The following is a 12,869-nucleotide window of genomic DNA, read 5'->3' as shown; positions in this document are numbered from 1 at the left end:
AAAAAACGCTAGCCCGTGTAAGCCTATGGCAGTTTTCTCACTGCCATGTTTGCGGTTAGCGTTAACCGCAAACGCGTGACATGCAGTTTTTTTCCTCGGCGATTCGCATGCATAGCACCGCTAATCTCTATCGCTCTCAAAACGCTGCAGTGTCCAGTGATTTTTCTGCGTTAATCGCGGAAAAATCACTCCCGCAGAACAGTTTTAGGTGTGATTGGGGCTAAATAGCCGAACAAAATGTGTGCTTTTATCTACAGTAGCTCTTTTTATTTTTAAACTGGAATTAGTAAAACTGAGAAATGTTGTTTTTTTTCCTCTTTATTTCCTATTAAAATGCATAGAAAACAAAATTTTCGAGGGAAAAAATGCCATGCAATGAAAACCTAGTTTGTCTTGAAAAAAAGATATATATTTTGTTTGTTTGTCATAAGTAGGGATAATGTTGTTGCTGATTAAATGGGGACCTAGCTAAAATGTCAAAACTGCTCTGGTCCATAAGGGGGAAACCAGGTCTGAATGCAAAGTGGTTAAAGGGGAAGGTTCCTCCTGCCTGCCACGGGCTGGAGGAAGCCCCAGGTAAGTGGAAATTGATTTTTATTTTTTACCCACCCTCCCTGAACCTTCCCTTTAATGGAACTAGCAAATGTCTACAATAATTCCATAATGCACAATGGCCTTGATTCATTAAGCATTACCCCGTGTGGTGATGCTGAAAACAGCTGACTTTACCGTGCACCTAGCAAAATGTCCATTCATAAAGGCTGTTACCTCATGAAAAGCTGAAATTCCCGAGCAGTGAGGTAAATTACTGCCTTGTGTGAACACCTCCAGCACATCAGTAAGGGCTGGTGCACACCGAGCGGCTTTTTGGGCGTTTTCAGAACCGCTTGCGGCTGCGGATCTGCTTGGTCAATGTATCTCAATGGGGTGGTGCACACCAGAGCGGCAGGCGTTTTGCAGAAACGAAAAATGCCTGGGTGAGGCATTTTTTGGATTTCGGATGCGTTTCTGCCCCAATGTTAAGTATAGGAAAAACGCAAACCGCTCTGAAAAACGCCTGTTCAGAGCGGTTTTGCAGGCGTTCTTGTTACAGAAGCTGTTCAGTAACCGCTTTACTGTAACAATATATGAAATCTACTATACTGAAAACCGCAGCAACAATCCGCAAAACGCTAGCAAACCGACTCATAAAAATAAAAAAAAGCGTTTAAAAATCTGCTAGCGTTTTGCGGATCTGCTAGCGGGTTTTGGTGTGCACCAGCCCTAAATGTCAATTCATTAAGATTAGAGCAGGTGGTAATGACAGGGCAAACACAGTTTGCTTTGAAGAGGTGATAAGGGAGTGAGGGACTGTGTAAAAGCCACCAGCAGAGCAATATGAACAAACAAGGCTTCCCTGAATACCACATGCTGTTTTTTTTTTAACCTCTTGGGTACTTGTTTTCAGATGTTACTTCAAGAAACTTTACACATGCAGGCTTTCTGATGAAGTTCTTCTAAGCTGTGGCAATTAAATAGATTGTTTAGAAAGACTAATAGATTCAGCACAGATTCAGGGCAAACAGAGGCAGTATAACAAAACAGTATAGTATAACAAAACATGCACATCTAAAGAGGTTGGGGATGCCTCTTTTATTGTGATGTTGTCTCTGAGAACAGCAATGTAACAACTCGGCCAGCTACTCATTAATGCATCAACTCCTCTTTACCAGCTAATCTTCTCATACCGAGTGTTTAGTTCGGTAAATCCCTGCATTTCTATTGCAGCTGTAAGAATGTTTATGAATTGGCACACAAAAGTCTAAAATACCGGTATTCTCACGACCAGATTTTTTTTAATTGCACATGCTTTTATGAATAATAGCCAATGTGTTGAAAACTGCTCTGTGGAGCTCCCCTTAGCAGTTGCCATCCCAGGCATCTGCCTTGTGTTCTACACCTAAAAACGGCCCTGGTGGCAGCAATATAATACTGTCTAGATGTATCATTCCTCCTCAGATGCAACTCACACCCTCTCCCCACCATTTAAAGCACACATTTCAAATGCCACACTGTCCAAAACTAGATTACATTTTTATTTTATTTATTTTTTGCTTGAATTGGGTTTAAATTAAATACCAAAGTATTTTAAAGGAACCTTAAAAAGGTGAGAGACCTATGGAGGCTGCCATATTTATTATATTTTGAAACAATACCAGTTGTCTGACAGTCCTGCTGATCTTTCTGGTCTGTGGGGTCTGAATCACACACCTGAAACAAACATGCAGCCAGTCTTCAGATTGGTCAGATGCATCTGTTCTGCATGCTTATTCAAGGTATGTGGCTTAAAGGGGAACTTCAGCCTAAACAAACATACTGTTATTAAGTTACATTAGTTATGTTAATTAGAATAGATAGGTAATATAATCTTTTACCCACCCGGTTTTAAAAGAACAGGCAAATGTTTGTGATTCATGGGGGCTGCCATCTTTGTCATGGGGGCAGCCATCTTTTTGGTTGAAAGGAGGTGACAGGGAGCATGAGACACAGTTCCAACTGTCCTGTGTCCTGATAACCCCTCCCAGCTGCACACACTAGGCTTCAAATGTGAAATTCAAAATGTAAAAAAAAAAAATTGCACCAAAACAGCAGAACGAGAACAACATCAGAAATCCCATCATGCTTTGCACAGCATAAGGGGAAATCTGCCCGGGCAGTTTTCTTCTGTGCAGCTAAAAATGAGTCTTGTATAAGAGAAACAAAGTTCTGATTCTGTGAAACTGTTAAAGAAACGCCAAGCCTTTTCAGTGCTGCTGAGTCGATTTTTAGTCTGGAGGTTCACTTTAAATTGCACTATTAGAGGCATAGGATCAGCAGGACAACCAGGAAATGTGCATGATTTAAAGGGAAATAAACATGTCAGCCTCCATTTCTGGTTCCCTTTAAAGCAGGGGTGTCAAACTCAAATACAAAATGGAACAAAATTGTACACTGGGACCTAAAAAGTTCCCAGATGTCTAATGCCCACACCTTCAATTCCTATACAGGTACCCGGTGTCTAGAGGCCCCCACCCTCCCCTAAACAGTTCCCTAGTGTTTAGGGCTTTCCCCCTACCTCCATCATAGATATGGCTTCCCTGGGGATCTAGGGCTTTATCTCCAATATAGCTTCCCTGGTGGTCTAGAGTGGGCCAAACATAATGCAAAGTTGGGAAACCACTTGAGGGCCAAATTGAATGTCTCTGAGGGCCAGATTTGGCCCGTGGGCCGGAGTTTGACATGTATGCTTTAAAGTAAAACTAAAGCCAACCTGAAAAAAAAGTTATACTTGCCTATGGAGAGGGAAGGCTTTGGAACCCATGGAGCCTTTCTGCTCTTCTCTGTGCCTTCAGTTCACTTAGGTCCCCCCGTGAAAGTCTGCCCATTCGTGAGTTCCTCAGAAGGTTTCAGGAAACTTCCTCAGAAGGTTTCAGGAAAGCACTTGTGTCCCGGAGTACTTCTGAAGACGAGTGGATCCTGACGGATGCGCCCATCTTTTAGAGACACTATAGGACGTGGGTGCTTCCAGAGTCTTCAGGGGGGAGTCCTAAAGGCGTGGACTTTTATGGAGGCACAATGGTGGAACAAGGGCACAAAGAGAGGACTGGGAAGGCACCGACATCCAAAGCCTTTCCTCTCCATGGGTGAGTATCATAACTTTTTTTTTTTTCAGGTGGCTTCACATTTGCTTTTACCATTTAAGCCTTTTGGACGTATATGCTACGTTCAAAAGGCGGCTGCTGTGAACTCCCGCGGGCGATCATGCGCCCACACGCTCCCATGCCGCCGCCAGTTAGCCTGGAGATCAATAAATGGGAACACAGTTCCCATCCATTAATCTAAGCCCTCGTTAGAAAGACCGACTTCTTCTTCTATGAGAGGCTGCGATCCTTCTAAAGAATTTTCACACCCTCCCTTCACTTCCTGTAAGTGTGATCGTTCGCTTACAGGAAGAAAAAAAATTGACTGAGGCCATCTTGTGGCCAAATAGTAAAACTACATCTACATTTTTTTTAAGTACACAATAAATTACATTTAAAATTAACGGTTTACCTTCCAAATTCCCAAAATGCCCAAATAAAATTTGTAACTATATTTAAAAAAAAAAATACAATAAAAAATTCAAAACCTATACTTACCGAAGGGTCTGAACTTTTTTTAATATGCATGTCAAGATGGTATTTTACTATTTTTTTAAATTATAAGCTTGTAAATAGTGATATGTGCAAAACTGCAAAAATGCACCTTTATTTCCAAATAAAATATTGGCGCCCTACATTGTGATGGGGACATAATTTATATGGTATAATAACCGGGACAAATGGGCAAATGTGAGTTTTAATTATGGTAGCATGTATTGTGTTAAAGCTATAATGGCTGAAAACTCTTAGCAAAATGTACCACCCAAAGAAAGACTAATTGGTGGCGGAAAAAAACCCAAGATATAGATCAATTCATTGTGAATAAGTAGTGATAAAGTTATTGGTGAATGAATGGGAGGTGAAAATTGCTCAGATGCATAAGGTGAAAAACGACTGAAGGCTGAAGTGGTTAAAGAATACCCGAGGCGATAGGTGACATGAGATAAACGTGTATGTACAGTGCAACCAGGTTGTTTCACTTGTGTTATTTTGCTGCCTGAAAGAGTTAATGTCTAAGCATGGAATTGACAGCTTCTGTCTTGTCGGTACCTTGTCGGCAATATACTAAACCTCACTGATAAGCACATTACAGCCATATAAGTTTTCCTGGCAGATAACAACTTCTGAGGGGCGACAGAGAGAGATAAAATACATGAACTATTGACCTTGTTCTAACTCTGGTGCACTTAATAGGCTGCCACTGATTAAAGACTGTAAAACATTCAACCTACTTTTGTAAATGTTTAAAGGAACATGATCGATTAACATGTTTTTTTTTTTTTGTTTTTTTTTTTCAAACTGAGATTGGAAATGTTTGGGAAGTGCTGCGAAGTACTTGTGAATACATTTGAATTCTTATATATTATGTTTGTTTACTGTTATCTTATTACTTTCAATTTTTCTGAAGGCAGACTGAGGGGAGGGGGAATTGCACTCTGCATCTGTTAACTCTGTGTGTGCAGAGAGCTCAGTCAGAGACAGGCAGAGCTTTCTCTCACATAGAGCAGAGCAAATGTATCTTATGTGCTACATAAACATTTGTAATTTTGTGTGTAGGACCTGATACCTGACATGCTTTTAATATAACTGCTTCAATATTACACGGTTCTTAGCATGTCTGACTGCAGAGATTCATACCTTTGCAAATAAGACATTCCAAACATAGCTAAAATCTACGCATAATGAATTACAGGGTCGCAGGAAAAATGGGCGCTGGCTGAGGGTGGACAAAAAGGGTGCCGCCATAGACTCTAATGCAATTATCGTTAATATGGAGAAAAAAGCAGAAAAAAGGGCACCGCGATAAATATAGTTAACAACCTTTAAGTTTTTGAAGTATGTTATAGTTTTAGAAGCTTGCAACGTTATAGTTATCATATTATTTTGTTTGTATGTACATATTTTACGTTATCAAAGATCTTATTGTTTGTATGAGTAAATGGGTGTTTCTGCAGAGGGAGTGGTTATAGATAGGCACCACCAGGGGAATGGTTAGGGTTAGGCACCACCCAAGCGGCAGTTAGTTTTAGGAAACACCAGGTGGGGGGGGTTAGGGTTAGGCACCACCGGGGGGGGGGGTGGTTAGGGTTAAGCAACACTTGGGGTGGTGGTGAGGGTTAGGCACCACCAGGGGGGTGGTGAGGGTTAGGCACCACCAGGGGGGTGGTGAGGGTTAGGCACCACCAGGGGGGTGGTGAGGGTTAGGCACCACCAGGGGGGTGGTTAGGGTTAGGCACCACCCGGGGGGTGGTTAGGGTTAGGCACCACCCGGGGGGTGGTTAGGGTTAGGCACCACCCGGGGGGTGGTTAGGGTTAGGCACCACCCGGGGGGTGGTTAGGGTTAGGCACCACCCGGGGGGTGGTTAGGGTTAGGCACCACCCGGGGGGTGGTTAGGGTTAGGCACCACCCGGGGGGTGGTTAGGGTTAGGCACCACCCGGGGGGTGGTTAGGGTTAGGCACCACCCGGGGGGTGGTTAGGGTTAGGCACCACCCGGGGGGTGGTTAGGGTTAGGCACCACCCGGGGGGTGGTTAGGGTTAGGCACCACCCGGGGGGTGGTTAGGGTTAGGCACCACCCGGGGGGTGGTTAGGGTTAGGCACCACCAGGGGGGTGGTTAGGGTTAGGCACCACCAGGGGGGTGGTTAGGGTTAGGCACCACCAGGGGGGTGGTTAGGGTTAAGACCACCAGGGGGGTGGTTAGGGTTAGGACCACCAGGGGGGTGGTTAGGGTTAGGTGCTACCAGGGGGGTGGTTAGTTTTAGGCAACACCAGGGGAGGGTTCTGTGTGAGAGTAGGGTTGAGTTGAGCGGTGTTGTTGAATTACATAACGATATTTAACTTTAATATATTTTCGTTATTATTTCCTGTCTGTTTTTACAACGGTATTTATCGTTAACCAAATTTGACAACTATTTGTATCGTTATCAGATTTCGTTATCCACCAGCGCCATTTTGTTATCCAGCTGGGCCCTATTTTTCACGGCGCCCTTTTTCATGCACGCAATTTACAGCTTTTGCCTCTGATATTTAACATGAAAAGTAGGAAGAGGTTTACGCGCCTACTAATACATTATTTGTACATTGTCATTTTAGAACACTTGGGTATTGATAGTATTCCTTTTAATATAAATTTAGTCATTTTTAGGAGTAGGAGGATAAATTATAATTACCGTATATTCCAGCATATAAGACTAGGTGTATAAGATGACCCCCTAACGTTTCCTGTTAAAATAAAGAGTTTGGGATATACTCGCTGAATAAGACTACCCCTCTTCCAACTCACACCAAATAAAAATGTAAAAAAAATCATATTCTGGTGCTATGTATGAACAGATACTGGTGCTCTACTGTATGTGGTACCCAGTGTATAACAGCATGCAGGTGATTGACTGGTTGTATTGGTCAAATCTACCTCTAAGGGGAATGGTCTGCTTTCCCTGTTTATCAGAGCGGATCTATTCGATTGCGCTGTGCCCATAAAACATGTCTCTTTCACCCTTCTGGGCCACCCTTGTGTCCTAGTTACCTCCTTCACTGCCTCTCAGATCTTGCACATGTGCGCCTGCGCCGATTCACTACAGTCCTCAGCAGCGAGATCTGAGAGGCGGTAACAGGATAAGGCGTATCGCCCGGCATCAATGACACTCGGCGTATAAGACGACCCCTGACTTTTTAGAACATTTTTAAGGGTTAAAACGTCTTATATGCCAGAATATACAGGTATCTCATCCGTATATTTTCACCTCGAGTTCACTTTAACATGATGCTCGTACTTGGTGATGTTTTTATACTGTATATTGAATTGTTGCTGTATTTTTCCTTCAGGATTATGCCGTTTCTACTGTTAAAATTTCTGAAGATTACCATTTGAAAAGTTTCTGTAGTATGGGTGGGCCAGATACTCTGATCATTGGAAGCAGCGACACGGCAAGGAAGGCACTGAAGGTAAGAGAATGTCACTGTATACCAGGGAACCGCCATGTTTTTGGAATGTAGATTGTAGCATTACAGCACATTGATTGTGCTATACTGTTCCTCCAAGTCTCCACTGTCACATATCACCGGAATGTTGCAAGGAGCTGCGTCTGCGTGGCCCCGATATGATTGGCGATAATGCCTAGTCGCTAATCTTCTGGGGGGCCGCGCTCAGCGACGGGACTAGTGGTGATCAGATAACGCAAAATTTTGTGTAAATTTTTGCAATTACATCTATACATAATTACGATTTGTAAATTCAATTGATTTCGCATAGCCATTCATCAAGGTTCTTTTTGAATTTTTTTTTTAAACTTGTACCCACTATGCTCCTTAAAGGAACACTATCGATCTACATATTTTTTTCAATTGATATAGGAATTGTTTGGGAAGTGCTGCTAAGTACTGGTGTATACATTTCACTGGCAACCTCTTTGTTTACTGTTATCAAAATACTTTCAAACTTTACTGATGCCTGTTAGAAATTACCTTTCTTCCGGCACCAGCAACTCTTTAGTAATGCTGGATACACACGGTTCGTTCCCGCACTCGATTCCCGTCGATGCGCCGCTCGATTACCCTCGATTCGTTTATTTCCGACATGTCCGATTCGCGGTTCGATGGATTGTTAGGTCGATTTGCCATACTTTACATGGCAATCGACCTAAAAATCACTGAAATGCGCTCGGAAATGTTTGGGAATAATCGATTCGTCGGGAATCGAGCGGCGCATTTGATACGGGAACGAACCGTGTGTATTCAGCATAAGAGCTGCAAACACGGCTCTCGTCACAGCAAACCGCATAGGAGATAGAACTTCTGTAGGCTTACAAGTTCCAAGTTGTTTGTTCAGTAAACAGATATACAGATACAGTTCGTTACATCCTAGCAAAGCAGATTCTTGCGTTGCGTTACAGCTTCGTGATTACCTTCCTGCTGAAGGTAATCAGGTCATCTTATGTCTATGCTACGTTACATCTAGACTACCTATGTACAGCATACATTATATCAGATTACATAAATAAAGGAAAGTAATTAGGGTTTCAGTCAGTAGATAGAGAGCGTGAAAGTAAGAGTGCCAATCGTTGGCAAATCATGAACCTTAATACTGACCAGGAAAGAGTTAACTGTCATCATCTGAACCATGTATGATTGGTTCAGATCCCTTGTGATGTCATGATACACACCTACTCAATTAATATTCTATGATCCCTTTTCCCTACATACAGGAATGTTCTGTTTATTAAATATTGGCCTCTGTTTTCCCCTTTGCAGTCTGAAAGTCTGTACATTTGAACAGATAGTGTCCCTGTCCTTCGTACGAGGACAATCTGCTTCTGGTAAAAGTCTTCATAATATCTCTGATAAATTATGCTTAGAGACCCTGTGCAAATCAAGCCTTTCAACTAACTCAGTTCAAATAACTGAGGCCTACATATAATACTTAAATTATAACAACTCCAAAACTGACGGCAGAATGAGCCATGAGGAGAGGGGAAATTCAGCTCAAACTTGATCAGTTAACCCTGTGTGTAACTATGTGAGAGAGAGAGCTCCCAACAGCTGCAGCTCCTGTGTCCTGTGTTTCTGACTGAAGTGTGTAAAGAGAGCAGAGGAAATGTAACTTAATATTTCTAATTGTCACAGCTTTTGATACTGTTTTTGCTTTCAGAGAAAAACACTCTGTAGTCTGATATGCAACACAAGCTGTGCATTGAAGCAGACACCCCTTCTGCAATTGATTTGTCCCAATGTAGCTAAATCCTACTCTCAATAAATTACAGCTTTTGTCTCTGATATTTAACATGAAAAGTAGGAAAATGTTTACACAGCTGCTTAGACATTATTTGTACATTGTCATTTTAGAACACTTGGGTATCGATAGTATTCCTTTAACATATGTAGCAATTTTGGTAGCAATAGCATGTATGGGGCACAAAATGACGCAAAAATTGTGAAATGACGAAATATTACTATTGTACTAAATTTATTATGCTATTCTCTGAAATTTCGCATTACAATTACGATGCAAAATTGCGAACTTCAATGCGAAATTTCGGCCCACCACTGCAGGGGACATCAGCACAGAGGAGAAGCCTCAATAGGATCAGGAAGTTTCCCTCTCTTTAGGGAAATATCTCAATTTGTACCAAGCTTTGGCTCTGGTACACTTTAACCACTTCTGTACCGCCGGTACGTATACATACGCCCGTGTGTACTTCACTTGCAGATCAGGGGTGTATATTTATGCACTGTTTACTTACTGCCACCATTCATGATTGCTGCATTGCTCCTGTTTGCTTTCACTGCAATGCCGTCCTTACATGATTGGGGAATGGGAAATAGCGGTTCCCAAACCCGATCACCATGCCTGTGATGAATGAGAGCTTGCAGCAGTAAGACGCAGCCTCTCATTCGAAACTGAAAATAAACAGATGCAAGCACTACTTCTCTTTTACTGTTTACAGTAATCGGGAACCGTGTAGTGCAATCTTAAAGTATATAACTTAAACTATAAAGTAAACTACACCCAAATACACCACTATACACAATTACATAGAAAAAATATATATATTTTTTTACCCCTGTCACTCCTACCCCATAGTTATAATATTTATTTTTTATTTGCATCTTACTGGGAAGAGAAAAAATTTAAAATAAACATTTCTCAGCTTTCCGCCATTATAGTTTTAAAATAAAATGTGCTGCAATCGATAAAATGGACAGGTTTTATTTGCCCATTTGTCCCAGTTATTACTGCGTTTTAAATTGAGTTCCTAGTACAATGTATAGAATGTTTCCATACATTGTACAAAATCTTATTTCCGTACATTGTACTAGAAACACAATTTAAACGCAGTAATAACTGGGGCAAATAAAACCTGTCCGTTTTATCTATTGCAGCACTTTTTTATTTTAAAACTGTAATGGCTGAAAGCTGAGAAATGTTTGTTTTCAATTTTTTTTTCTTCCCTGTAAAATGCAAACAAAATAAAATAATTCTTAGCAAAAAGTACTGCCCAAAGAAAGACTAGCTTGTCCCGCAAAAAAATAATATATAGATCATTTCGGTGTGATAAGTAGCGCTAAAGTTTTTGGGCAATTAATGGGAGGAGCATGTGAAAATTGCTCTGGTACAGAAGGGAAAAAAAACACTTGTGGTAAAGTGGTTAAAGCAAATCTGGAAAAAAAAACTCGAGATAATGAATTGTATGTGTAGTACAAGAGAGCTTCAGCTATTTCAACTAACTTGGTCGAACTCAGTCCTGTGTTTTAAATGGCTTAATCAGCCAAGAAACCGTGAGAGACTGTTTGAGATTTTAAAAGCTCTTGCTAATATTATCCTATGTGTGTTCACACTGGTGTGATGTGATTTTGTAAAAATCTCCCATAGCATTGCATTAGCAAGAGCTTTTCAAAATCACTAGCGCTTAAGAAGCTCTTGTAGTGTGAACAAGCCCTTACTGCAGGAAAGTTCAAAGGGTCATTAGCTCTGCTCTGTTTTACAGCTTAAAATGCAGTGTGGTTTGCTACTAATGTTTTATTAATTATCCGTGCTACACATACAATTCATTACATCATACTTTTATTCTCGGGCAAAAAGGATCCGCAACGATGTCTTCACGAATAATCTTTATTTAGGACCTATCCTAATAAAGCCAGAACCTAATAGCTGACATGTTTCGGACTGAGGTCCACAGCTCAGCTATGATTAAGGACCTCAGTACGAAACATGTCAGCTATTAGGTTCTGGCTGTAATAGGATAGGTCCAAAATAAAGTTTATTCGTGAAGACATTGTTGCGGGTCCTTTTTGCTCTCTATTGGCTGGGCCTGGCTGCCTGTGATCCAGCATGGTCTATCACAGCACAGTGGAGCGGTTACCTTGACCCTGTGCTTCATACTTTTATTCTCGCTTCAGTGCTTAAAGTGAGATGAAACTCAAAATGTTTGCGCTAAAACATTAAACACCATAAAAAGTGAAACTGTGTAATACGGTTCTAACGTCATTAGAAGGCAAAAATACCTTTCACTGTAGCGAACTGATAACAAACCGTTTTAAGTAGAGTAATGGCCATACACTGATAGATTTACAGCTGTCAGGGTAGCCACCAGGAGGTTTGTGCAGAGCAGGGGGCATTTCAACTCACCTCTGGGATCCAGACGCTGGCAGCCATTCTTCTTCCAGTCCTCGTAGGCTCTGTATCACTCGGGTGAGGGCACAGTTCTTCATCGTGACAGCCGGCGATCTCACTATAGGGTTACAGTGCCACCCGGAAGACGGAGGGAGAATTGCAGCACTGGATCCCAGGGAGGTAAGTGCAGGGCTGCTGCAGATCTTTCTCCCGGTTTTAGGTTCTAAAAGCGTGTGAAAAAAACGTTCCCTTCGTTAGAGAAACTTGCATTGCAGAATGAAGCCCAGAGATTGCTGACAACCATGTCAGCTCGATGTAACTTTATTCTGGAGTTCACTAAGGGGCAGAGCCAGCCTGCTAGAAAGCTCCCTGGGGAGCGGGACAATAAATATAATGGGCATGATCACCAGGCTTTTATGGATACATTGAACAGAACTGTGGGATGGTAGGATGCTAAGCTTTGGTACTGTAACTGTATGCTGTGTTGCTCTCCTTTGACTTTAGTTGTGCTTTTTATGTCTCAGACGATGGAGCAACTGACAGATCATCACTATGAGACCGTAACTGTGCCTGATGATGCTGCTGCCAACTGCATCTATGCCCGAGTGGGCCCCAAAACCAATGTATTAATACATCGAAGTGCAGAAGAATTCCCAAACAGTGCTCAGGTGAGCTGTACTCCGATTCTCTGCAAAATGTCTCGTCTCTTCTGAGAAACTCCCAGAATCCTTTGCGAGTAGTGGATAGCGCTCTCACCCAGCAGGTCTCTGGTTGATATCTGGGATCAGGACGCTATTTTTATGGAGTTTGTATTTTCTTCTGAAGTTTGCATAGGTTTCCTACCCCATCCCACAAACCTGCTGAAAAGTTAATAGGGTCCCTCTCTTTTGGCCTTAAAAGACAACTAAAGGGAGAGGGATATGGAGGCTGCCATATTTATTTCCTTTTAAACCATACCAGTTTCCTGGCAACCCTGCTGATCTATTTGGCTGCAGTACTGTCTGAATCACACCAGAAACGAGCATGCTGCTAATCTTGTCAGATCTGATAATCATGTCAGAAACCTGATCTGCTGCATGCTTGTTAAGGGTCTATGGCT

At 41.9% G+C, this 12,869-nt stretch overlaps 1 protein-coding gene across 1 annotated transcript in view; it reads left to right on the top strand.

Moving 5' to 3' along the window:
• Positions 1–12,869, top strand: part of LOC137528795 (N(G),N(G)-dimethylarginine dimethylaminohydrolase 1-like) — a 52,403-nt gene that overhangs the window by 29,882 nt on the left and 9,652 nt on the right. Inside the window, exons 5-6 of the mRNA XM_068250389.1 lie at positions 7,486–7,605; positions 12,295–12,438. Of these exons, the coding sequence (XP_068106490.1) occupies positions 7,486–7,605; positions 12,295–12,438 (264 nt within the window). The remainder of the gene's footprint in view (positions 1–7,485; positions 7,606–12,294; positions 12,439–12,869) is intronic.

The sequence above is a fragment of the Hyperolius riggenbachi genome, chromosome 8 (genome assembly GCF_040937935.1).
Source record: "Hyperolius riggenbachi isolate aHypRig1 chromosome 8, aHypRig1.pri, whole genome shotgun sequence".
Lineage (NCBI taxonomy): Eukaryota > Metazoa > Chordata > Amphibia > Anura > Hyperoliidae > Hyperolius > Hyperolius riggenbachi.
Note: the sequence above shows the minus strand (reverse complement) of the source record. Positions and strands in the feature narration are given on the sequence as shown.